Source organism: Gossypium hirsutum, chromosome A06 (assembly GCF_007990345.1).
Source record: "Gossypium hirsutum isolate 1008001.06 chromosome A06, Gossypium_hirsutum_v2.1, whole genome shotgun sequence".
In the NCBI taxonomy this organism is placed as follows: domain Eukaryota; kingdom Viridiplantae; phylum Streptophyta; class Magnoliopsida; order Malvales; family Malvaceae; genus Gossypium; species Gossypium hirsutum.
Genome location: NC_053429.1, coordinates 6,815,402 through 6,841,813, shown reverse-complemented (window position 1 = coordinate 6,841,813; position 26,412 = coordinate 6,815,402). Strand labels below are relative to the sequence as shown.

The window sequence follows — 26,412 nt, the reverse complement described above, 5'->3', positions numbered from 1 at the left end:
AATTGCTTGTCTCTACACTAAACTAAAATCTACACTATTCCATGGGCGGGCCGGGGTGGGCTATCCATTTAGTTCGTTAGATTTTTACGAGTGAAGGTTAAATGAAAAAATCTAGTTCAAGCAGAGCTAATTGTTTTAAATAAATTTTTTGACATTGCTGTGTCAATATATATATATAAACATTAATTAAAAATGTATTACAGATTTTATTTTAGATTATTCTTATAAACAATTAAACTCTTTTTATCAAAAATGGATGAGAACACCCATGATTTTACAAAATAAAAAAAATTAATATCTTGATTTATCCCTTACTAATTAATTTAATTATAAATAAATACTAACACAAAATTTGATTTATCCAAAATTTTTAAAAGGTAATAAAAAGATTAAAAAATATTAATATATATAAAATAATACATATTTTTTTCAGATTTATCAATAAATATCCAAAGGGTATAAGTGAATTTAGTGTTTCTTTTTTCCCCAATCATTTGCTTGATAAATCAAATGAAGATTTTAAAAACCCAACATTTCATCAATTAGGAGTGAATGGTCAAAAGCAATTGTTCAAGTGGATAGTTAGATTCATTGATTATTGGTGGACCAACAAAAATTATTGAAAAATTAATATATTCCTTGACAGCAACCACACAATAATACACTCTCATCTTGGATGGTGTTAGGGTTTTGATGGGGACTCATCATGTTTGAATACCCCCTTCTACCAACCAATTCAACCTTCATCATAACCTCACTATTTAGTTTGCCAAACTTTTTAAAACACCTCTCCCTCCTCTCTAATTAATTCAAATTATCATTATAATCCTTAAAATTTCGTCATTTTTAAAAATCTATCAACAACATATACCAATTTTTTTTATTACAAAATTGAGCAATTTAATCTATATACGTACAATAATGCTGACATGTTATTTATAATTTTAAAGTATAATTTTGTTATCGTATGTATAGGGGACTATGCTTGTAGGTCCTACTGCATAGTTTTAACAAATATAAGTCATGTGAATTAATACCAAATGACATGTTACTTTCCCTTGCACTCTTTTCTTTGGAAGGTTGTTTATTTTAGCTTTTCTTTTCTTTTTTTTTTTTTGCTCTATTGAGTTTGCTTGAGATTAGGTTTAGAAAGGGAATATTGCTTTTTAGTTTGCATAGGCTTAAGAGATTAAGTTCGCCCTTTTTTCTTCTTTTCTAATATATGTATTTGTTCAACTTTATTTTTCCCTTTTCAAAGAAGTGAATGTGTCACTTTAGCAATGAAGATAGGTAGTCATAATGAGCCCAACAAGCCCATGGGTCCACAGGACCATGAACCCTAGCTAACCCTTTAACACCTTGGCTAAGTGGTTCACTTCTTTAAGGTCCCCTAGCCCAGAAACCCAAGCTAGCTGGTTACATGGTTCAGTGGCACATATGTACCAAACATGCAATGCAATAATTATGAAGGGGGTATGGTCCTACAAATTAAAAAGGGTTTTAAAAACCCCAAATCCCCTCATGTGGAGGACACCAATAATTTATACAGCTAATTTCCAAGCACCAAATGGTTGAACCCTTGAAACTTGTGTGCTCGTTTCATTTGTGGTCAAACACAATGTACAAAGGGAACACTTCAAATTAGGCAAGCCTCCAATTTTTGAGTTATGAAGATAAGACCCTGTTTTTAAACAATATAATAATAAAAAAAACCCTTTAAATGCCTAAAGGACAAACCCTATTCTGTCAAATTAGGCCCTCTATAATTGAAGTTCTAACACACCCCATCATCCTTTAGGCAAGGTTTTTGCTTCCCAATAGTTACAAATGCCCATTGTCCACTGGTTGTATTTGTAATTGCAAGCACACTTCCACAAGCTATCATACACTATATATTATAATCTCTTTTTGCATTGCTCTCACATGGGATGTGAGCTTTTTTGAAGTGATTTAGTTTTGCTGCAAAAAATTGATATAAACCTACCAGTGAACAGTGGGTGATAAAGATATATGATACCATTAGATAAGTTTCTGACCCTTTTATTAGGATTTCATAGTTGGCCCATGGGGACCATTAAGTCCAAATTCTAAATTTATCAAATATAGACTAATCATGGTTTAAGATTGTGGGGTGACAAGTGAAAAAAAACTATTGTATTTGTTGTTTATTTCCCATTGGAAGGCAATAAAAAGGCTTTATATATATATATATCAAACTTTGTGATATATGTGGGGAAAGGAGATTCATGAGATGAATAGAATAGATTTGATATATATAAATTATGAATAAAAAATATCATTGCATGACAGGGATGACATAAATGGAGGGGGTTAATCCCATAAAAATATCATAGGCTTAAGAGATTAGGTTTGTTTAGGGGTGGCCATCATTTCCATCACACCTTCATATAGAAACCATTAATAATATATAATATATAGCTCTCTTACAAGAACAAACCCAAAAATAAAAGAAAGAAAGGGGGGAATGAGAGTTACAACTTACAAATGCCAATCTCTTTACACACTTAAAAAGAAAAGTATCTTAAAACTTTGTTAATCATTTGGGAAGAAGATGATAATAAATCCATATATTTCAAGCCTTATGAGGGCATTGATAGCATTTGGTGAACAAACCAAATGTATTAATCTGTTGTATGAAATTAAGCATGCTTGCCCATCCTCCAAACCCAAATCCCACAATCAACACCCATACTACAACAAAGATGTTGATGGAGTACATGCCCGCCCACCCTCCAAGGAATGATGGTGGTCTCTCCACTGCATTCTGCAAAACAGAAAACAAAGAAGAAAACGTCAGTAATAGTTATCGAGAGGGTAATGATGATGATAATTGAACAAAAAGTATGGCTAACCTCTCGTGCGGCTGAAGGTGCAAAAGTAATCATGTGTGCTAATGAAGGGATAATGTAAACAGTGAAGCTGACAAGGAGAGATCCAACAGTTGAATTGATAGGGCCAAAGAAAGGGAAGATAATAGCCAAGAACCAGATTGGGATCACTACAGGGAGTCTAGCCAGTGCTCTCTTGAACACACTCTTGGTTTCATGCACCCCAATGAATTTCTCCCACACAAAGTATAAAGGAGTGCAGGCAAATCCAAATGTAATAAACTGAATGAAAAAAAAAAGAAGAGTTAGTTTACATACTTTTTCACTACCATGAATGAATCTGAAGTTCATAAACACGGACCTGATGAATGAGCATGAGAATAACAGCAGTGTCTCTGAAACCAGACCTTGGCAGCAATGATAAGGCATTGGAATGGGTAAGAAGCAAATCCCCAAAAGCCCAGTAAACAGCAGAAGCTGATGGTAAAGTTAGGGTTAACACATAAAGTGTTGCTATCAAGTATATCATTTTGAACTTTTGTGGCTTCCACATAGCATGCATGATCTCCCTACAGTTAAAACATATATTTAACAATGATTATAATCCAAGTCCAATTATATCACTAAAAGATGTATAGATTTTTTAGGTTGAAATGCTCACACAGTGACAGCATGACCACCAAAGGTGTAAAGAATGTTGGTGGCTCCAGTGAAGTAGAGAACCATCTTGTTTGGACCTGAGTGCTTCACTCCATCAATCTTTCCCATGAAAAAACAAAGAGAATTTTTGAGGGATAGAGAATAAAACATGACAGATCGTATATATGTATAAAGCTGCTAGGTCATGTACCTGTCCATGGAGAAGGGAGGCAATTGTCAGGTACCATGCAGTGTAAGAAGTCATCATAAGGCCAAGAAATGACCAAACTCTGTAGTTATGGAATGAAGGAATAAACACAGTTGTTGCACAGCAGGCTCCAAAAATGTACGTCCAAGTTCTCTTATCAAGGTTGTCATTTATATAGTAGATGTTGCTGTATATTCCATTAATGCAAAATCAGAACAAATGGATAAAAACATCCAAATTGTAAGCATTAATTATGATTCTTTATGTTTATTTACCTAGCACAGGCAATTAACTGAATCACTGATCCAAACAGCAGAAAAGTGCAGTTGAAAAATAGACCTATGTTTCTCCAATGTTTCCCCAACAATCCATCCAGAACTTCAAACCACTGCCATGAAAAAAATTTGCAAAAAGAACCCAAAAAATTGTGTAACTTTTTTTTTTCTTTTGCTTTCTGAAAGAACATTCAGTATGAGAAAGAAAAGGTAAAAACTTGGTACCTGAATTACATGATTCCTGAAATCAACCTTTTCTCTTTCTTTCCTTGTTCTATACTCCACATAAAGTAAACTTATAAGGTATGCTGTCCAGCTTCCCATTAAGCCATAAAAAAGTTGGAACAAAATCCCAGATAACATTCCCAGTTGTGAGAATGAATATGGCAGTGTAAGTAGCACTTGAGCAACCTATATGCAATTTCATAAGCAACATAGAAAAAGATCAGCTCAAAGTGGTTGACAAAATGTGTAAGAAGAAACAAGTTGGCAACAAAGTGAAGAAAGTGTGCCTGGTTAGAAGCACAGCTGAACCATGCATCATAGACTGAACCACCATGCCAAAAGAGATTTGATAGTTTGTTCTTTGCAGACTTGGAATCCCCTTCTTCTCTTTCCATTTCTACATAGTTTCCAGCTACTACTGTTTCAACCTTCTCAGAAGCCATGTTTTTTGGTATGATACTGTAAGCTTCAATAGCAATGTTGGGGGGGCAGTGATGGAGTGATTTAAGTCTATTTTTATAGATAAACCTAAGTGCTGCTTTTCCCTATCTACTACTAGTTAAGCAGCTGCCATACTCTTTCTTTTCTTTTTTTTCCTTTTCTTTTTTAAATATAGTAAAAGAATTTGTTGAGCAATAATTGAGTCACCCCTGTGGGGACCTAGCTAGTTACTGAATACTAGTACATGTATATACATGTTTAAAAGGTTAGTACACCGTTTTTTGTGAATGAAAAAAATATAAGTTGAAAATAATCGGGATTTACATTTCTTAATACGAAAAAAAAAAGATAACATGATATTTCCTAAGTTGGTTATAGCTTTAGCATTCATTGGTGGGTTGATGCATCAATGTCCCCCATGGGTGACAAGCTCATTTCAGTGTTATTTCTTCCTTTGGGGCTGACAGGAAGGTGATGGCCGGTCCATGCTCTCATGCATTGCACGAGCGGGTGGTCCACTATGTGTCCTATTTTCATCATAAAAGAAAGCCATTCAATATTGATTGGTATTGAATCAAATACAAAAAAAAAATATTTAGTCCTCAAGGATTAAATTAAAAAAAGATAAGAAAGTGGGGGGGAGAGAAAGGATTAGTGTAATTGATTTGAGTATGAATGTTAGGGGAGGGGAGATGTTGGGGTAGGCTAAAAAGGATGGTAGTGAATGATTACAGGGAGTGAGCTTTGGTGCTAAACATGATTAGTACCACACGTGTGCCAACTGGCTTTACAATATATATAGTTTTCAAAGGTGTTTTCTTTTTTGGAGGGGGGGGGGTGAAATTAAATCTAAACCAAGATTGAAGGGGTTGATTAGATGAGAATATTACTGATTAGGTCTTTTATTATTATTATTTTGAGGGGGGAGTCTTTGTATTAGGCATATCCCATCCGACCATGATCTTGAAATGCTATCTCTTTTAGAAGTCACAATTAGGTGGCCTTATTTAGATTATGGCGACATGTTCAAATTAAGGGAATAATTGAGTTAGCATGTCATTTCATCCCTTGCTCAAATTCGTTTTTCGGTTCGTACAAAAAATTCATTTTACTATTAAAAAATAATAAAATATATATTTTTAATTAATGTTTAAATTAAATTTATATCCAAACAGATCTAAATATGAATTTAATAAAAGTTTTTTTCCTTTACATGTATAAAAGCATATATCAAAATTGTTATAATATTGCCTTTGCTATGTACATAATAACATGAGAACTAAGTTTGTCTTAATACATCATTGTAGTACGTACTTTTTCATATACAAATATATATTAGGTCAAGTCCAATATTACACCACTGAAGAGACCCAAATGTCAATATTAATTTATGCGATTATTTTCAATTTTAAGGGTATTTTTAATTTAATTTGTAAATATTAAATATGGTGACAAAATATATTGTATTTTTACAGAAAAAAATTTAAATTTAAACCCTAAAAATAATATTATAAAACAAAAACAATTACGTACTTCAAAAAATTTTAATCTCATAAACTGTTATTTCCAGAAAATATATGTAAGACCACAAGCAACCTAGCATTTTTCATTTTGCTTAGTTCTGTGGCAAACATGAGAAAAAGAAAAGATAACTTAGAGCCTTTAAAGCCTTATATTTTGGACCTATATATCAATGTTGTTTTCTATTAAACACTATTTCTCAAGCGGTATAAAGTTGGTATTTAAATAATTTTAAACTGGTTAAATTCGAATTCGAATTTTACTGTATATAATTCATACATGAGTTTATTTTAGTGTTGGGTGTAATGGTACATCACAATTTATAAGAAAGATGTAGATTCGAATTTTAGAGACAATATTAAGGGATAAGCACAAATTTTGAATATAGACAGTAAAATAAAAGTAAATTTATGAATGATTGGTTAAAATAGAGATGTAAAAAGGAAGGGAATATTTAGGGGAAAAAACTTTTTACCAAAAATGATAATTCAATACAATATCATTTGTCGCGTTGCTTTAATGCAAGGCAAATTAAAACATGATTGTGGTTAGGCTGTAAGATCAGGCTTTTCACATTGTAATAGAAAGGAAATGTTAGGCAAAAGGTAATTAGACAGCTCGAAAATGATACTTGTCATTATTTTGACTGCCTTTAATCAAGCACCTTTTGTAATTACAACATAATCACCACCATGCTTTTTTCTTCTTCTTTTTTCATTTGTTTATATTCCAATTAGTTCTAATCATGAAGGATTCTTTCTACTGAAATTAAAAAAATAAAAAAAAAACTGTAAAATTTGATTGTTGAAATTGGACGTGGAATAGTTTAAAAATTCGTTATTAGTGTCTACTAAGAGGTGCTTATAGACCGGGTTTAGTCCAATTAAAATTTTAGGCCCATTTGTTAGTTTAGGCTCGGCCTAGAAAATAGGTTTAAGATTTTGTTTAAACACAGACTGGATAAAAATATTAAAATTCAGGCCCAGCTCAGTCTACTCCTATTAATTTTTTATTTTTAAATAAAATATAATATATCAAAAATACTAAAAATATTAAAATAATTTTTTCTCAACAAATTGAAAATAAATATATATATATGTATACTTAAATAACACTAAGATAGGTACAATTTAACAAGTAAATTCCTCTAAAATAGTAACAAAATTAATAATGAAATAAAAGTAATACAATATCCAAATAGTAACAGCAAAATAGTACTAACATGATAATGAAATGGTAGCAAAATAGTGAAAAAAAATAACAAGAAAATAGTAAAAAAAAAGACAGCAAGGAAAAGCAACAAATTTCTTTTTTTTTTCCATATTCGGACTAAGCCCGTTTTCTAAACATGCACTATTTTTTTTACTCAAGCCTATTTTTTGGACTTATATTTTTACCTAAATTCTCTCACTTCTCGGGTCAGGCCGAGTGACCTAACCCATATGTCTACTGTTTTAATAGATTTACAATACACAAAAGATTAGTTATTGGATTCGCTCTAATGAATACCTTTGAGAGACAAAAAGATATATTATGTGGTGAGATTTTAATCATAAAAATTAGTTTAATATTATTTAATATTTTAGTTAGTTTTTAAAATAATCGATTGATAGAATTGAATTGATAAATAAAAAATCTTAAAATTAGCTTTTGATCCTATATTCTCTAACATTGATATAATTAGGGATGTGTTTGATTTGATTGAATCAGGATTTTTATGAATTGTTTTTAAATGATGTTTTACTTCAACTCGAGTTTTCTTTATTAATTTTAAGTTTTGAAAATTTGAACTTATTTTGACCAATGTGTTTTTCTTTTTTAGTATAAAATAAGTAATAAGACAAACTAAATCAAATAAGGCGAATCCCCTCTCACTTGATCATCATGCAATAACGGAAGTATTTTCTCCGATGATTGCATGTAAATATGACAGACCATCCATGAATGTTTGAGAAGGTCTTTGATAGTATGCCCCACATCTGAAAAAAAGCTATTCATTTTCATATTGGCAAATGTGTTTTGTTTTATATTTGGATATTATTTAATAAAATTTTAGAAATTTTCCAAAAATATTTCTAACACAAATTAAATTATATTTTTTTACTAAAAAACATATTTTTTTTTATATTGAAATTTTAACTTCTTTTAAAATATTTATTTTTTTATCATAAAAATAAAATTAATTATTTTTTTTCAAATCATCATAATTTTTTTGATAGTCTAAATAAAACTAATTGAATTGATTTTTTCTTTTATTAGCCTTAATCATAATCATCTCTCAAAAAGCAACTGTAGCTCTGTCTAGGATTTTGGATATTTGCTTAAATACAAGATCCAATATATATCACAACACAGTTACAAATACAGTTATAGTCAAGCTACAAGTATAGTTATAGTCAAAGCAAGCGTAAACATAAATTTACTCCCTAATGTTTTTTTTAATTTTATCATTTTGATCTTTTTTTTTTTAAGATTATTTTGACTGTCAACTTTTAAAATTTAGTCAATTTATTCTCTTTTAGATAAAAAAATTATCTGAACTGTTAAAATTTTAAGCTCCTGACATGATAACTCAATATAACATTTTCCGCATACTTCACTATTTACATGGATAAATTTTCTAAAAGTTGCTATAAACCTTTTTTTTTAAATTTGTTAAATTTTTAAACATTTTTTAAATTTTTATGAATTATAACGTGGATGGTCACATGAGTAGCCATATCAATATTGTTAAAATTTTAATACTTTAACCAGTTATTTAACTAAAAAACAAGCAATTTAATTAAATTTTAAAGATTGAAAGTTAAAATAATCCCTGAAAAAGAATAACGGTCAAAATAATAAAATAAGTAAACTTTTTAGTATTTTGTTGTTAGAATAAGCTCTTATTAAATTTGGAGTTAAACCAAATCCAACCTTAAATGAATGGAAAGTAAAATTCTTCCAAAAACTCCTTTCCCTACCTATAAAATTCAAAATTAAAATCTTAGTTACATATCCAACTCGTTGCCATTTAGTGCATATGGAGCAACTTTCCCTTGTGAGAGCAAGAGGGTAGTCTTTCTGGGGAAAAAAATAACCGGGGGGGAGGGGGGACCAAAACAGCTGCGAAAAGCTCGAAAGCTTATTTTGGAATGCCCCACTTTGACTTAGGGATCGAGTGGATTAGTGATGCATCAACTTTCAGTTATTTTTCTTTTTTTCAAAGCTTCCAATTTGATCATAATTTCATGATTTCACCTTTGTTTGGATGCTGGGAAAATGAATGTGAATGGAAAAAGAAAACGATACAAGACCTTTAGATCAGATAGGATGTGGATTGCTCGTCGGCGAACAAAACAAGTAAACAAATCTCAATTCTTTTGAGTGATAACCTAATTTGAGGTTGAAATATGCCCTAAGTACTTTTTATAAATTTGAATTTTAGTCCATTTATTTTTGTATTCAATAATTTAGTTCTCTATTTCTTAAAATTTAACATTCAAGTCCAATTGTTAATACTATTATTTTTTTTGTTAAATTTATTGATGTGACATTTTGAAATAAAAAAAATCACACTTTATAGTAATGCAACTAAAGAATGACATTGTAATGAACTTGAATTTAACAAAATAATTTTAGTAATATTAACAGTTGGACTGGATTTTGAAATTTAAAAAGTAGATGGATTAAATTCCTATAAATAAAAGTATAGGGACAATTTTAAATTTTTGAAGAGTACATGGATTTATGACATATTTTAACCTTTTTTATTAAAAAATATAAACACAATCAACTCTCTCTATGATAGCCCTATTTGTCTATTACGATTCTGTCTATTGTAAAGAGATGTCTATCATACACCTATAACAACATGTTGTTACAGAAATAATTGTTGTAATCGACCATAGAATATATTGTGAATTTTCATTAAATGAAGAAAGTGAAAATTATGTTCAAAAACGAAAGAAAGTGAGAATCAAATCAACAAAATTAAAAAAACGTACAGCATATGATGCATTACTACTTTTATGTTTACCTCATGTTACATTTTAGTCACTTATGTTTAAAATGTTACGTTTTAGTCACTTACGTTATCACATTGTAATATTTTAGTCATTGAGTCGTTAATTGTCATTAACGGTGTAATGATAAGCTGATTTGGCACATTAAATCATCATTTCAAACAAAAATTTTAGATTAATTTATACAATCGGTCCCTATATTTTTTTTTCATTTTGAGCAATTTAAATTTTTTCTTTTATGTTTTTTAAACTTTCCTTTTTTCTTAATTTTTTATCCTCTTCTGCTTTCTCTCTATTTTCCTCCCTTCTCAATTTCTTTTAACGTAGTTGTTCTATATTTTTCATATGTTAAAACTATATCTTTAATAGTTTATTAAATATTTAATTCCACCCACCGAAGATTATTTCATTTAATAAAATATGATTAATAGATTTTTTTTCATGTGAAATTTAAACATTTTATTAAAATAATATTTTAATTACGATCATTTTTATTTAATAAATTATAATTAACATGCTTGCTTATAAGAAATATCTATAATTTTACTTAAAATTGTAGATTATATGTTGTTATAGAAAACTAATTTAATAAAGAATATATTTCATAACTATATGATTGTTGCTTTTATAAGTGAAAATTTGTTATAGATGGTTAAAATAAAACATAAAAAATCGGTTTTACTAAAAACTTGATTGTTATAGCAAAATATTGTTATACCGGGCGGTTGTTCTAGAAAAGGTTAAAATATGCTATATGTCCCTGCACTCTTTGTACTTTTGTTTCAAAGAATTTAGTGATTCTACCTTTTAGATTTCAGTATTTAGTCCAATTGCTAACCCTATTATTTTTTTTTGTTAATTTGAAATAAAAAAAATGTACTCACTTTGTAACTATGTAACTAAATAAAATGATATTGTAATGAACTCGAATTTAACAATATTAATAATTGGCCTTACATCTTTAGATTCGAAAAGTAAAATAACTAAATTCTGAATGTATAAAAAGTAGAGGCACTTGGAACAAAATTTAACCCTTATGAAATGGTGCAACTTGACTAATCATGGGAAAACCTAGGAAAATTAGTTGAATTGTTACATTTTCTTACATGACCTTTTGTCGTTGGTTGGATAATTCCATCAAGTTTTAATTATATGATAATGGATAATTATCTCCATCTTTTGTTATAAATTTTGATTTTTTTTTCTCTCAAATGATTGATTAAAAAAAGAAAGGAAAAGGTGGTGATCCTTTCATAAACTACATATCTCAAGTAAAGGAACATGATGAGATTTTAAAAAAAAAAACTATTTAAATTTAATTATAAAAATATGTGATATAAATATAAATACGTAGTTTTTAATATGTTAAAAATAATAAAAATGAGTTTATTGAACTAAACTAGATGCAATCTGTATTTAATATGATGTAAATTTATTAGTTTGAAGGATGTTGGTAAAATTATTATGGAGGTCCCTATACTAAAAATTAAATTATATTTTGTTTCTTTTGTTTAAAAAAATGGGTAAATTAGTTTTTGTACATTAGATCATAGAATAAATTAGTTCTTTTGTTAAAAAATTCATTTATTTCTACTATTAAGAACAAATATGTCATCCTGAGATACACATGGCATGTCAGGTGTCATTATCTAGTTATTTCATTAGTCACGTCAGTTTTTAATAGTACAGATGTAATTTTTAACAAAAAAATTAATTTATTCTTTGATCTAACGTACAAAAACTAATTTACTCATTTTTAATAGAGAAAACTAAATGTAATCTAACCTGTAATACGAAAATTTTCGTAATACTTTTACCGAATGATGTCATGCGAAGTTCTATATAGCATTTAAAAGCACTTTCGTGGTGCTTTAAATTCTTGGGAAGATAATAGCTTTGGGTAGACCAAAAGCTTCTAAATCTTTCAATGGATGTATTGTCCCACGTGCTTAAAGGATGTTTCATTGAAGAATCCCTTTCTTTTTTCTTTTTTTCCATCCTCCTCATCATAAAATCGAGAATATCCTCAATCAATTGAGTTAAGCTTCAATTTTTTTTTATTAAAACACTATTTTACACCTAATATAAACATAGCTCTAATAATCTTAATTGAATTATGAAAGATAATTGTTAAGTACGAATAAACTGCACTTAAAAAAATCTAAAATAATTTCAACGATCAACTAAGTTAAGTTTTAAGTTCTATATTTTATTCAAATCTCGTTAGATAATCTTAATTTCATTATGAATATCAATGGTTTTCAATGAGGTATTAACTTAATAGTAAGGTTGAAGTTTTGAAAACTCTGAGATTCAGGATTCAAGTTTAACTATGTGTAAATACCATATGTAAGTTCTCAATCAAAATTTAATTTAAGTTTTACGATATATGAATCTTGTTTAATCATTATTCTGATGATCAATTTGATGATGATATTGCATGTATTTGTAACCTAAAAAATGGATGAAAGTGAAATGGTAAGTGCAAGGAAACTAGATACACTGAAAGAAAACTCCATGAACCAAAAATAGCTTTACTTGAAGGAAGGAGATGAATGATAGAGTAAGTGGGATGGTGAAGGACCATGTAACATGGGAAGGGTCAGACCAGAATCTAAGGCTTGGCCCAGCCATTGTGCCATTGGCTCCATCTTCCATGTTCTCTTCTCTGCCTTCCTTTTTCCCTTTTTTATTTTCTCCAAAAAGTTCGAGCTGACTACATACATTTTTATGACTTTCATATATAATTTTATGGTAATCTCCAAAAGCGCATAATTGGGTATCATATCTTCTTCATTGGGCCCTCAAAGTACTAAAGCTAAGGGCATTGCCGGCCCATCTCAACCTAACACCCCAACTCAAGTGTTTCTCAATCATTATTAAATAGAAAATATCTGTCAATTGAATCTTAATTCGGTTGACATTGGTCAGTGAATCTTAATTCGGCTGATATTGGTATTATTATCAATATAAGAGACTGAATCATATATATTCTCTTATTTAAGGGTTGAGAAAAAAAATATCTTAAAAAATTTGAATTTAATTTAATTGATTTTTTTCGTTAAAATGAGTTGGAATTTTAGAATTTGTAATTTTTTATCTCCAAATTTGAGTATTGACTTTGGGCAAGCAACATAAAATTAATTTTTTTTAAAAATATTTGGATAATGTGTTTTTAATAATTCATGAAATTGTAGTTCCTCCCTAACCCATAAATAAAAAATAATGTGTTTCAATGCACTCGAAAACACATCCTCTTAAATTGATAACAATGCTCATGTTAATCGAACTAAAATACAATCCATATTCATTTACTTATTTTTTATGTGTAGGTTATATGTTGATGAATTTTTTTAAAATCATATAATTTATTTGTCATGTTTATGAATTTATAATAAAACATGTTCGCAAACCATTAAAAATATGTTCATAATATAATAATTATATTATAATATATAAAATAAAAAACACCAATGATAAAAAAAGTTATTAATCTAATCATAATATTCGTTATTTTATACAACTGGATAAATGAATAGAGACCATAAAAATAAACTATTTATGAATGAATATCATATATTCATTTTAAATTGCTTCATCATCGCTTAAAATTTTTAAATAGACTTATATAAAATTAAAAAAAATACAAAAATAATTAAAAATAAAGATATAATTCTTAAAAATTAAAAAAGTTTCTAGTGGCTCAATTTCAAAGTATCACATTATTACACTTTAATAGAATCCAAATTTAGGGATTAAATTGGATAAAAATTATCAAATTTTGAAACTAATGTGAACAAAAAAATCAGAGGCCATAGTTGGAAAAGTTACAAGTTGAGAGACTGGGCACTAAATGTTCCTTTATTCCTATTCATTTTTCCTCTCCAAATCTAGTATTTAATTAACAAACTTTAAGGACTAAACTGGGAACTCTGATAACGTTAGAGACTAAAGTAGGAAAAAAATTTAAGGACTAAAGTGATAAAAACGGTATACTTCAAGGACTAAAGTTTGCATTAAGATTTTAATTAATTATATAATCAGAATATTTCTAATCAAAGGTCCAGGCCCAATGAACCCAGCTCCTTTTTAGGCCAAAACCCAGCCCATTCGAAGTCGATTTTTTTCACTGTTTTTCATTTATAGCGATATCTATATATTAATTTCGAGAAATTTAATTAAAAAGATTATATATAATCAGATCTCTTTTTGTTGGGAAAATTTCAGAAAGCAAAGGAGAGAAATGGCGAGCGGAGGAAAAGTGTCATTTAAAGTCACTCTTACCTCTGATCCTAAGCTCCCTTTCAAAGTGTGAGTTCTTTTTTTTTTTTTTTGGGGGGGGGGGAGGGTTCGATCGCTTGATTTAATTTTCCCTAATTTTGGTTATTAATCTTGATTTTTTTTATATGATTTTCGTAATTGCAGGTTTAGCGTGCCTGAAGCAGCCCCTTTTACAGCCGTCTTGAAATTCGCAGCCGAGGAATTCAAAGTCCCTCCTCAAACCAGTGCTATCATCACCAATGGTAATTCAATTCGTTCCTTCTACTCTTTTTCTTTTTTGGATTTAAGTATTGATTTTGGTGATTTTATATTTCTTTCTGCATGTTTCAATTAAATCACATGCTTTTTTTTGTTAAATTAGGATTTGGGAATTGGAAGATGTAAACTGGCTTAGATTAGCAAATTTGCCCTTTTTTAAAGGAAATCGAAATAATTGGTGAATTAGGCAGAATTCAATTTAGTACAATCTGATTTTCTTAGGCAACTATGATGAAAAAAAATACGTGATCAAAATAATTGTTTTTCTTTTAATATTTTGATAGAATTGGCAGATGTTATATGCTTTTTTGTCAAGTGCAATCTCTTTATTTATTTTCTATTATGTTATTTAAAGTGTTTTTTTTTTAACATTTGGGCTATTTTTTTTTCTTAGCTATATTATCTTGTTCCCCTACTTAAAATTCATCTGTATTCACTTATTTGTGGCTGCAAACATTGTGTTAATTTCATGAGAAGTTGTCAACTATGGTTAAAGGCTATTCATTGTTTTTCAATGTGCAATGTTTTTTCTCCCTACCTGGAGCAAAATGGGTCATAAGTCAATCAGGGTTGTTCGGTCTTATTGATTAGTAATGACATGAGAGACTTGTACAGAGGAGCACATTACGGTGCTCCATTTTTTCTATACATATGGTTGTCATTTAGTTAGATTAGCTAAAATATCAAGCAGGCCAAGACAATGAAAAGACACTATATGCTCTTTAGCAAACAATTAAAAATGGCCTAATCAAGTTCATCATATTTGAAAGGATTCATTATCTTCTGCTTGAAATTTGGTTCTGTTTGTCGATAAATGATAGTTGGAACCGATTGTTGATAAATCAAAACTTTGCCAAGGTTAACTCTCCATAAGCAGCTTTGGCTCCATTTTTATCATTTACTTTTCAATAATCATAGTTGCAACTATGTTGTTTTAAATATAAATGTGTATATAGTTGGGATCAGCTGGGCATGTCAACTCTATGATGTTAGGTATCTTAATATGTTCATCCTAAATTATATGTTAGTTTCCACTTCATTTTATATTGAATTATATTATGTTTTTTTCTGAAAACAGATGGTGTGGGAATCAATCCTCAGCAAAGTGCAGGTATGCTGACACTTAATTGTTGTTGACTAATTTTAGGGTTTTAGAGCTTCATTTTATTTGCTCTTCTTTATCAAGTCTCCTGAAATTTTACCATTTTCTTTAAACTTTGCACTTGAAATAAGCATCGATATTTTCATTTTTGAGAATCCGGCATTTAAGATTAGTTTAGGATATCATTTAAGCAGACAGGCATTCCTGTGTCAGTTTCACTTTCGTTGAATACTTTCAGAAAAACTTAATGATGTGAATTGCAGCTATGTTAAGTCTATTCTACCTCTCTTCTCATGCTTGGTGTCTGTGTTGAATGTTCATCCTATTATGACTTATGTAAATAGAATCTCCGTCTAAGCCGGAAAATAAAATAGCTATTATGCGGTTACAACAATGAAAAGATTTTGCACTTTTAGTTTATGATTTATGTTTACCTATAACACTCGATTGGATTTGGCAGGAAATGTGTTCCTCAAACATGGATCGGAACTTCGCCTGATTCCCCGTGACAGGGTGGGAGCCTTTTGAAATAACAAAAACTTCATTTGTTATCTCTGAGTGAGAAGACTGGTTATGACTTTGTTTGGTTATGGATCCTTTGTTTTGGTATGTATGTTTAAACTTTTACTTGAGTGTAGAACATGACGGATAGCAAATTCTTTTTTCCCTAAAGAAAATATATAAGAGCAATAATAAAATAAAGACCCTGAATTTTGTTTGATGCAACTTAATGTTTGGTTTCATTTCATCTCGATGTTTTTTTATTGGTAACATTTTTATTTTATTACTTGATGTTTGAGCAATGTAATTATCCTTTAATCATGTGTTTAGTGTTCGATTTTTATTTTACGATACATTAAATGAATAAAAGGAAATTTTCAGAAGTCCTAAGAATTCTAAGAAAATCTCTAAAATATTAAAAAATTTCTATATTGAAAAAACTATAAGATTGTAATAAAAGAAAACTTTTGACATTTTAAAAGGGGATAATTTCATATTTGCCCTTTTTACTTTATCAAAACTTTTAAGTTTTTAAATGTTTAATATGCCTTTTATAACTTGTTCCGTCTTCCAAAAATGTACTTGGGTTTAACGGTGTTAAAGTATAACGTGTCAGTGCATTTGGTCCACTATAATACTACCACGTGAAACTTTTCTACAAAAATGAAATTCCAAAAAAATCTTAAAATATCCAAGTTTTTATTTGAAATTACTTAAATTATAAAAATGCAAAAGTTCTAAAATTTCAGAAATTATAATTTTTTTAAATATAGGTTTCTTTATTAATTCAATTTTTTAATTTATATAAAAAATTCAGAATTTTTTAGGATTTTATAATTCTAAAATTTCAAAATATATAAAACTTAATTGTTCTTTTTCTAAAATTATAAAAATACTTTATATAGATTAAAAATTCAAATTATAAAAACCAAAAGTATTCAAATATTACTTTATATAACTTCAAAATATGAAAATATTATTTTGTATATAAAATTACAATTTCTTCTAAAAGTAAAAAAAAACTATAAACTAATAATTAATTTTTTTTTCTAAAATTTTAGTTTTCTTGAAAAAAATAAAAGCCATGTTTTTTTTTCAAAAATTTCAGAGATTATTGGAATATTGAAAAAAAAGAATTATATTTACTACAATAAAATATTTTTATATTTATTTGTAATTTTTAATATAATAAAAATATTTATTATATTTATGGTAGTGGCTTTTAATATAATACCTTTTAATATATTTATAATGTGTTAGGAAATTTTTATTTTAATATTTTTAGTGCATTTAGTGTATTATATATTTTTAAAAAAAATTTAAATAAAAAATAATTTAAAAAAATAAATATGGGTAGACCGAATTAGACTCGAGTTTACTTTTCTTAAATTGAGTTTAACTTGAATAAAAAATAAAATTATTTTTTGAATTGAATCAAACCCAAAATAAAAAAAATTGATCTGAATACTTTACATATACTTAAACTAAATCCAACTCAACTCATGAATTCCTCTAATCCAATTTAACCCATTGCTCAATTTTTTATTTTTTCTTAATTCAAGCCTTTGATAGTTCTGGAGACAACTATTAAAATATGTATATAATATAATATAATATATATCTGCATTCAACTATTTATTTTATTTCTCACTTTTTGGGAAATTGAAACGAGAAAGAAAAGTATCCCAAATATCAATGATGCAAAGACAATTTATATGGGCAGTGTAAGAAGTTTTCAATTTTTTTAATTTGTGATAACATTGGAAGATTTTATAAATATAATATAATATTGTAAGAGCTTACTGAACCCATACTAACCTATTTTCCATTTTTTATTTGTTTCACTAAACTATATTTTATTAACTGACATCAAAATCATGAGATAATGAGTATCAAACCTGAGTCAAAGAACACCAATAATATCTAGAAATATACATGTGGACAAACAACTGCTAATGTACATTAAACCCATAAAATAGCCCATTTTGTTTTGATAGTTTGATATCATTTAAATAAAATCTCTGACTTTATGTTTAGATAGTTTTCTTTTCGGATTCCTATGGGATCAATGCTAAATTTAATTAAGATTTAATGTAATTATTGAATATTGGAAGGTTTTAGACAAAAAGAAAAAAGAATATGACAATATTTAGTTCTTAAACTTGACACGATTTAGTCTTTAAACTTGATAATTCTTCTTAATTTTGGTCCTTGTGATGACCTGGCACTTTGAGATCGGGTCATGTCATCATCTAAATTATTTTTTAAAAAATTATAATTTTTTAAGTTATAACATAAACCAAAACCGGAAAAAGTTATAAGGTAAACTATAATAGAGGTCACCCAATTATTTTTTTTTTGATCATCCAACTATGAAAAGTTACAAAATAGTCGTCCAATTATTCTTCTTTTTTTTATTTTTAGTCACTAGCTAGCTAATGTAAAAGTGGAAACATTCAAAAATTTAAAATAGTTAAGTGACAAAAAAGAAATTTATTAATAATTGAGTGACTATTAATATAATTTATTCAAAAATTGAAGGGCTAAGTTTAAAAAATGGTTAAGTTACTGCTTTATCTGAAAAGAAAAAGTGAGTAGGAAGGAGAGGTGTTTGTTAAACTAGGTTGTTCCACTATGGCTGCCCTTGAATCATCCATTTAAACAAAACTGTAAGAAAAAAGGATTCATGTTTCAGTTTCAGACTTTGTTTTCAGAACCAAATTCTGTCAGGATTCTCTTCAAATTTGAAATAAAACTGAAAGAGGACAAGACACCAAGGCATGATGTCCCAGTGCCGGTTCCACTACCATGGAAAACGAACCTACTATTCCAATTTACATGCAAATATGTTTGGGTTTTGGCTTTTAGTAAGTGACAATGGAATCAAGACATTGATATTGTAAGAAAAAAAAAGTAAATTCCCCATTAGGGAGAATGGAAGTTATGGGTGCCTAAATTGTCCTACCTGTTGAGTTATTATATGATGGTACTGCTTCACATTTTATATTTTACTATAACTCTGTTAGTTTCTTCGATTGTTGCAAATTTTTTGTTTTTTCTTATTTGGGTTCCAACAAGAATTTAGAAACTTTATGTTTCATTGATTTGGGTTTCTAAATCATCTGCAAGCTGATGGATTAGTTGGCTAATTTGTTACATTAGCTTCTTTTATTTTTCAAAAAAAAATTATGCCGATTGAACCTTTGATCGATTGGCATGGACATTGTCAATGTAGAAGGACGTGAATTTGAGTGTGTTAAAGTGCATTATCTTTCTATTTATGGGTTGAGGAGGAGTTATAGATAATTCTAAATATTGTGTCAAAAAGAACATATATGAACAGAACCTATAATTAGGAGTGTTCAAACTTTGGTTAAAACTTAATTAACCGGCCTAATCGATCTAATTTGGTTAATCAATCTGTTAATTGATTTAGCTCGGTTGGAAGGTTGGTTAAAGGTTTTCTGGAATTTCGATTAACGGCTAATTCGGTTCAAAATCAGGTAATTAACTAAACTTAATAAATAAAATTATATATTATATGTATTAGGCGATTACTAATTTGGCTAATTCAGTCAAATTAACATTATCAATTTATTTATTTTTTGATATGTTTTAACAAAAATAAAAATAAAACATATAAATTTCGGTTAACCGACTGAATTAACCAAAATATTTTGATTCAATTATTTGTTTTTGAAAAAAATTCAATTTAGTTAACGGTTCAATGATTAAAAGTTTAATTAATACTAGTTCGATTCAATTAACCGTTTAAACACCTTTACCTATATTGAGATTATTCAAAAAATAATAATCTTTTCTTCATTTAACATTATTTAAAAATAACTTTTTTACAATTCATGATTCGAGTTTCATAGTTAAGCATTCATATTGTTTTCTTGAAATTTCTAGATAGTGTTTGTTGTTCCTTTGTACAGAAACTTTTGACCTCTTATTTTCATTCTATTATGATTTTTATGTAAATCAAAACTTTAATTCGACCCAAAGAGTTAAATTTTGTTATTAATCTACGTATGTTATAATGTGAATTTTGTCTGTAATTTAATTTAACTAGTTTTAGTTATTGTATTTTTCAAATTAATTAATTTTTGTTATTGTGCTTTTTGAATTTTAAAATATGTTTAGTTAAAATCAATTTCTAGTCTTATACCATGCGTAAAATTATAAATTTAGTATATATTCTCCGATTAGATAATTTTAAGTTCTTACATTTTTTTAAATTTCGAAATATCGATATTAACACAATAATTATAATTCATCTGTTAATTAAATTTTAGTGAATAATACATAAAAACAACAAGCTTATATATCACTATTGATATGAAAATATGGTTATTCCATTAGATTTTAAAAATAGCACCATTAAATAAAATTAAAACCCTAAGAAATTACTGTTCTTGGTTAGGGAACTTTTTTTTGGGTCTCCAATGTACATTAAATGCCATGGTATTGGGTTAAGAAAATGATGTCTGAATTCAAAATCGAAAAACAAAGTTTCTCCCCACATCATTTAATGATTCAATTGTTGACCCACATTACAATGTCCACTATTCTCCCCCTCAACATGTTTCTTGTTTTTATTTTGCAATCAACAAATTAAATAGGGAAACCAAACATTGGATAATTTACTTTCAAGTAAGTTACAAAATTTTAGTGTCATCAACTTGCATATTGCATTATTATGTTTCTATTATTAACAAACTAGGTAATTTATGCTAATTCTGTTAATTAAATTTTAATAAAGAAAACTCGACTCATCATAAGGAATGATAGGGGTTGACCCCTTAAAATAATTTTTTTTTATTCAGGTCCTTTTGTAATTTATAAAATTTTAAATTAATAACAATAAAATTATACTTTACTCTTTAAAAATAATAATAATTTAATTTAATATTTAAAAAGTATAAAAATATAAGATATTAAAATGATAAAATTATATTTTTACTATTTAAAAGAAATTCTGAATTTGCTCATGCTCATCATGTACATGCAACCTACTTTTCTATTCTATAGAACGTAAACTTTTTAAGATTTTATCATTGTAGCTACTTACGGTCAACGGAAAAAAGAAATAAAAATATTAATAATACAAATTGAATGATGTACAATTTACTGTAAATAAAAGATTTGTGACTAAAAAAATAATTAATACTAAATATGGTGACCCAAAATGCAATTACCTAAAAATATTTAATGTTGAGATTTTAATTACAAATATATTAGGTACACATGCCATAGAAATTTTTAATTTCACAGGTGAAATTGAAATTGTGCCGTATCTTTAAGTTATATTTAAAATTTTTATAAATAAAAATTACATATTATAAAATTTCATTATTGTTTATTGAGTTAAAATTTTAAAAATTTAAAATTAAATAAATAGGACTTATGGCAAACTCTCAATCTGATTTAAAAATAAATAAATATAACACGTGATAAAATCACAATTTTAACTATTGAGTTAAAAATATCCGCAAATAATAAAGTATAAATGTTGAAAATAATATTATTTATTGTAAATGAAGTATATTTTCATACTTGTGACTTGAGTTAAAACTTTTGATTATTTTCATAAAAGAAACTTTGGATTCTTCAGTTTTATAGTTAAAACCCCATTAAAATCCTCTACAATAACAACAAAACAAGGCAAGATAGCCTTAGGATTAAACACATACTACACATCCAAATTGGGGTAAGACCCCCCAACATCATCATCATCATCATCAGCCACAGTGACTGAGTCGTAATCCTCCAAGCTATCCTCCATGCTTAGCAAATCAACCATTTGATTTACATCATGTTTATGACCTAACTGAACTAAACTTTGGATTGATCGGGTTTTATAGCCAAAACCCCATTAAAACCCCCTATAGATGACAACAAAACAAGGCAAGATAGCCTTGGGATTAAAAACATACAACTCATCCAAATTGGAGTAGGCCCCAACATCACCACCCGCCACCGTGACCGAGTCGTAATCCTCCAAGCTGCCTTCCATGTTCTTCTTCACTCTCCCTGCAATCACCCTACAAACAAGCATGGCCCTGTTCTCTTGCTTTCCATTATCTTCTTCTACCGCAGCTGCCATATCATGAGCTTTGCCACTGGTTGCTGTCGTCAATATTCCTTTCCCATTGGGACCACCACCATTACCGAGTTCTTGGGCTACTTTGAAACCATTTTTAATGATGCTGCAGACATTGCAGTTGGGGCTCGAGTTACACAAGTTGGAGGACCCGTTGAGACCTAGTGAACATGCAAAAGTGGTGCAATGAAACCGAAGGAGCTCATTGCCATCCGCTATGCAACGAGGGTGCTTTTTGGGATGCTTGGTGGCTTTGGATTTGATTGAATCACGGTATTCCTCGAACTTGGAGATGGTTTTTGGGGTGTTGTGGACTTTAAGGATGCGATCGATTTGGCATATAGGTGCTTGTTTCTTTAACCAACTTGACTGGAATATGATTTCCACTATGTTCTTGCTTGTGTCTTCAGAACCAAGTTCAGATACTGTTGATTTATATCAGATTGTATGAATATTGAGATTTAAGTTACTTAAAAAAAGAAAAAGCAATAAAGGAAACGAATGGGAAAAAAAGGAGCAGTAGACAAGTGAACTTTCTCAAAAGGAAGAAAAGTATACCTGCATGCCTGACAGCTTGATGAAGCTCCAAATTTTCAGCTTTCATGAAAATCTCACCGCATTCAGGGCAAGAACGGATAGTAGTCCTGAGGGAAGGGTCTTTGGCCATACCAAGAACTGGATCGACTACCATTCGGCACTCATAACAGCCGGAAAATCTTGTAAATGGTAGTCCTCGAAATGAGCCAACATTAGAAGAAGAAACTACTACTCCATTAGGTTCATGCTGCACAGGAGCTTTCACGGATCCAAGCGATGCCCTTTTCTTATTGAGCTCAGGGGAAGCTGTTACAGGCCTTTCCATGATCTTTGTGTTGCTGCATAATGATCCTGAACACCTCATTTTCTTGCATTTCTTGCCAGTTTCGTCCACCACAACATGTTCCCGTTGCTGTTGCTGTTGCTGTTGTTGTTGCTGTTGCTGCTGATGCTGTTGTTGTTGTTGTGGTTTGCCGAAGAAAAGACCTTTGACAAGTGACCAATTAGAGGGTGGTTTGTCATTCTTCTGAGGCTGAGGTTGAGGCTGAGGGCGGCGCTTTTTCTTTTGGTTATGGTAATTGTCTTTGGATGGTTTTCTTTGGTGAGTAGGTCCAGCCATTTTGGAGAAGATGTAGTGTGGGATTAAAGGAGCTAAGACAAAATGATGGCTTCTTTTTTATGTATTCAGAATCTGAGATAGACTGCCATTAGTAACATGGAAGGGAGGGAACTTCAGAGACGCTTCATAGCTGCCTACTGACATTAGCTGTGTTTTGTAAGTTTTTTATTTGGAGGGCTAACCTCTGCAACTTGGATTTATAAATTAATCTCCTCTCTTTCTCTCCCTCTCTCTATATAAATATAACTGTAGATTGTTGATGGCAATTATAGGCCGTTGATTTCCATTATAGATACTTGGATAATCTGAACAAGAAACAAAAAGTGAGTCTATTTTTTTAGGTTACAATATGATACTAGTCCCTGTATTTCTATAGGATTTTAGATTTAGCCCTTATATTTTAAAAGTTAAAAATTCAATCTTCTTACTTCTTTCAATTTAAAAATTATAGATCAATCATTATCGTCGTTGGTAGTTTCTATTAAAATTTGTCGACTTAACATGTTTATTTTCTTTCAATCATATGACATGTCACATGAGGATAGCTTAATCAATATATCAAATTGACAAATTTCACCAAAAAATACGTATGATTTTAATTATTGAACTGTGTTTTTTCAATCAAAATAGTTGAAGGATTTTATTTCTAACTTTTTAAGTACATGAACTGAATCTTAAATTATATAAAAGTACAGGAATTAATAGCATATTTGAACTTGTTTTAATTATAATGTGTTTGGAATGGTAGCTAAAGTAATTATGCAGATAATTACAAACAATTACATTTAAATCTAATTAACCTATGGCTTTTTAAATACACTTGTACATGGTTTAGATTTAAAATGTATAATAATAGTATTTTAATTTTAGAATATATATTTGTTTAAATTATAATTATATATCATCTTACTAATCTCGTTTAAATAATATAAAAATTTTATTAATCAAATAATTTCACATACATTTTAACCTACGAAGCGTTTAACTAATTTACATAGTATATATTATAAATTATTTATACTAATTTTAATTAAATTACATAATAATTTATTATTAACTATTTATACTTGGCAAAAGACTGACCAATGATGACAATTGACAATGAGTAAATGTTTAAATTTAGAGAGGAATTAACTCAACAAATATAGAATGTTAGAGAAATTAGATAAATTTTCTTATAATATTGTTTATTTTTCTTATTAATTTTAGGTTTAATGGTATTATAAGCCCTCAAACTTTTTCTCAGAAATCATTTAAGCCCCTATATTTTTTGCACTCAATTAAGATCCTAAACTAACAAAACTCTCTAAATAGGCTGACCTTTAGTATTTAACGACAACACTAAGGTGGCCATTAATAGATGCCATGTCATAAAAAATAAAAAATATTTTTAAAATAAATACTCATTTTTGCAAATGCATTATAAAATTATAAAAATTATAAAATAATAATCAAAATTATATATTTTTTAAAAATAATAAAAATACTAGAAATTAATTAAAAATCATAAATTTTATAAAAATATTATTTTTTATATTTTAAATATCAACAACTTATATGCTAAAATTAACATTAACAATTTTTTTGTTATTCTTTTGCTTCTCATTTTTCAATCTGTGCATGTTATATTGGTTAGATAATTTAATCAAAATGAGGAAATTATTTTTTTATAAAATTTTATAATTTATTTTTTTTGTTTTTAATTAATTTATAATTTTTTATAATTTTTTCTAAATTTTTATGGTTTTTAATAAATTATTTTTTATAATTTTTATAAAATGTTATGGTTTTAATTAATGTCTTATAATTTTTATAAATTTTAATTTATTAAATAAATTTTTATATTTTTTTATAATTCTACAATGAATCTAGACATATGTGTCTAGACACTTATTTTAAAAATAATTTTATTTTTTTGAAATTTTTTATTTTTCTTATTGACATTGACATGATGTTTGTTAACGGCCGCATCAGCGTTGTTGTTAAATACTAATGCTTAATGTCAGTCAAAGGACTCATTGGACCACTTTTGTTAGTTTGGGAGCTAAATTGGGAGAAAAAAGTTCGGAAAGACTTGATTTTTTATTTTTAGTTTTTGAAGGTTTATTTTACCAATAAAATTTAATTTTATTAGTAATCGTATTGTTGAATAATTTCTTGGACTAACATTTTATATACAATGATTTGGTTCTAAGTTTAGCTGCTTGTCTAGAGCTTTTTTTTCAAGTATTATTGGCACTTTTTTGATAATTTATATATTTTTAAAAAATTTAAAATTAAGTAGCCGTGTAATTACAATTTATACCATTAAACATGGCATAAAAAATTACAATGCAAATACACTATGTTAGCCAAGCACGTTTAGAAAATTAGAATTCCTTATAATTACAAAAGTGAGTAATTATAGTTTGGATACCTAAGAATAAAGAAATGAAACTATCTAGATTTGAATCGGAGATATGATATTATAAGTAAATGAGTATTTGAATACCTAAGAATAAATAAATGAGATAGTCTGGGTCCATTTATTATTATTATTATTATTACTACTTAGTACAACTTACATATATCACTAACAACAAATCACTATCACACATCGACTGTAGATAATTTTTAAGACATAAATTTCGATGTAGATAATTTTTAAGACATAAATTTATGATATTAACATAAAATATTCAAATTCAATTAAAAATAACAAAAATCAGGAGAAAAAAATTTGATTTGTCATTATTGATAAAAATGATATAAAATTATAATTTCATACAATTATTCTCGTATATTCGAGGCTTCGTTGTAGGAGTATTTCATCCCTTTTCTCATATCATAATTGTACGAGAAAAATA

At 28.2% G+C, this 26,412-nt stretch overlaps 3 protein-coding genes across 3 annotated transcripts; 1 reads left to right on the top strand and 2 right to left on the bottom strand.

Annotated features, from left to right (window-relative positions):
- Positions 1-2,409: 2,409 nt before the first annotated feature.
- LOC107962491 (auxin transporter-like protein 3) lies at positions 2,410-4,776 on the bottom strand. The gene is made up of 8 exons (XM_016898899.2): positions 4,484-4,776; positions 4,197-4,382; positions 3,972-4,084; positions 3,700-3,883; positions 3,511-3,608; positions 3,211-3,418; positions 2,874-3,131; positions 2,410-2,785 (listed from the first exon to the last, which is right to left on the bottom strand). Exons 1-8 carry the CDS (start codon positions 4,637-4,639, stop codon positions 2,594-2,596), a joined length of 1,395 nt encoding a protein of 464 aa, XP_016754388.1. The 5' UTR covers positions 4,640-4,776; the 3' UTR covers positions 2,410-2,593.
- A 9,513-nt stretch (positions 4,777-14,289) lies between these two features.
- Positions 14,290-16,529, top strand: LOC107962490 (ubiquitin-fold modifier 1). The gene is made up of 4 exons (XM_016898898.2): positions 14,290-14,473; positions 14,588-14,685; positions 15,780-15,812; positions 16,264-16,529. Exons 1-4 carry the CDS (start codon positions 14,406-14,408, stop codon positions 16,329-16,331), a joined length of 267 nt encoding a protein of 88 aa, XP_016754387.1. The 5' UTR covers positions 14,290-14,405; the 3' UTR covers positions 16,332-16,529.
- A 5,362-nt stretch (positions 16,530-21,891) lies between these two features.
- LOC107962489 (uncharacterized) lies at positions 21,892-23,819 on the bottom strand. The gene is made up of 2 exons (XM_016898897.2): positions 22,969-23,819; positions 21,892-22,835 (listed from the first exon to the last, which is right to left on the bottom strand). The coding sequence occupies exons 1-2, from the start codon at positions 23,564-23,566 to the stop codon at positions 22,183-22,185; spliced, it is 1,251 nt and encodes a 416-aa protein (XP_016754386.1). The 5' UTR covers positions 23,567-23,819; the 3' UTR covers positions 21,892-22,182.
- Between the last annotated feature and the right edge of the window lie 2,593 nt (positions 23,820-26,412).

Coding starts and splice junctions, on each gene's coding strand:
- LOC107962491 (XM_016898899.2), bottom strand. CDS start 4,639: ATGGCTTCTGAGAAGGTTGAAACAGTAGTAGCTGGAAACTATGTAGAA. Junction 3,884..3,971: donor CAGTTAATTGCCTGTGCTAG/GTAAATAAACAT, acceptor TGGAATATACAG/CAACATCTACTATATAAATG. Junction 3,132..3,210: donor TTCTCATGCTCATTCATCAG/GTCCGTGTTTAT, acceptor TTTTTCATTCAG/TTTATTACATTTGGATTTGC.
- LOC107962490 (XM_016898898.2), top strand. CDS start 14,406: ATGGCGAGCGGAGGAAAAGTGTCATTTAAAGTCACTCTTACCTCTGAT. Junction 14,686..15,779: donor CAGTGCTATCATCACCAATG/GTAATTCAATTC, acceptor TTCTGAAAACAG/ATGGTGTGGGAATCAATCCT. Junction 15,813..16,263: donor CAATCCTCAGCAAAGTGCAG/GTATGCTGACAC, acceptor TGGATTTGGCAG/GAAATGTGTTCCTCAAACAT.
- LOC107962489 (XM_016898897.2), bottom strand. CDS start 23,566: ATGGCTGGACCTACTCACCAAAGAAAACCATCCAAAGACAATTACCAT. Junction 22,836..22,968: donor TCAAGCTGTCAGGCATGCAG/GTATACTTTTCT, acceptor ATAAATCAACAG/TATCTGAACTTGGTTCTGAA.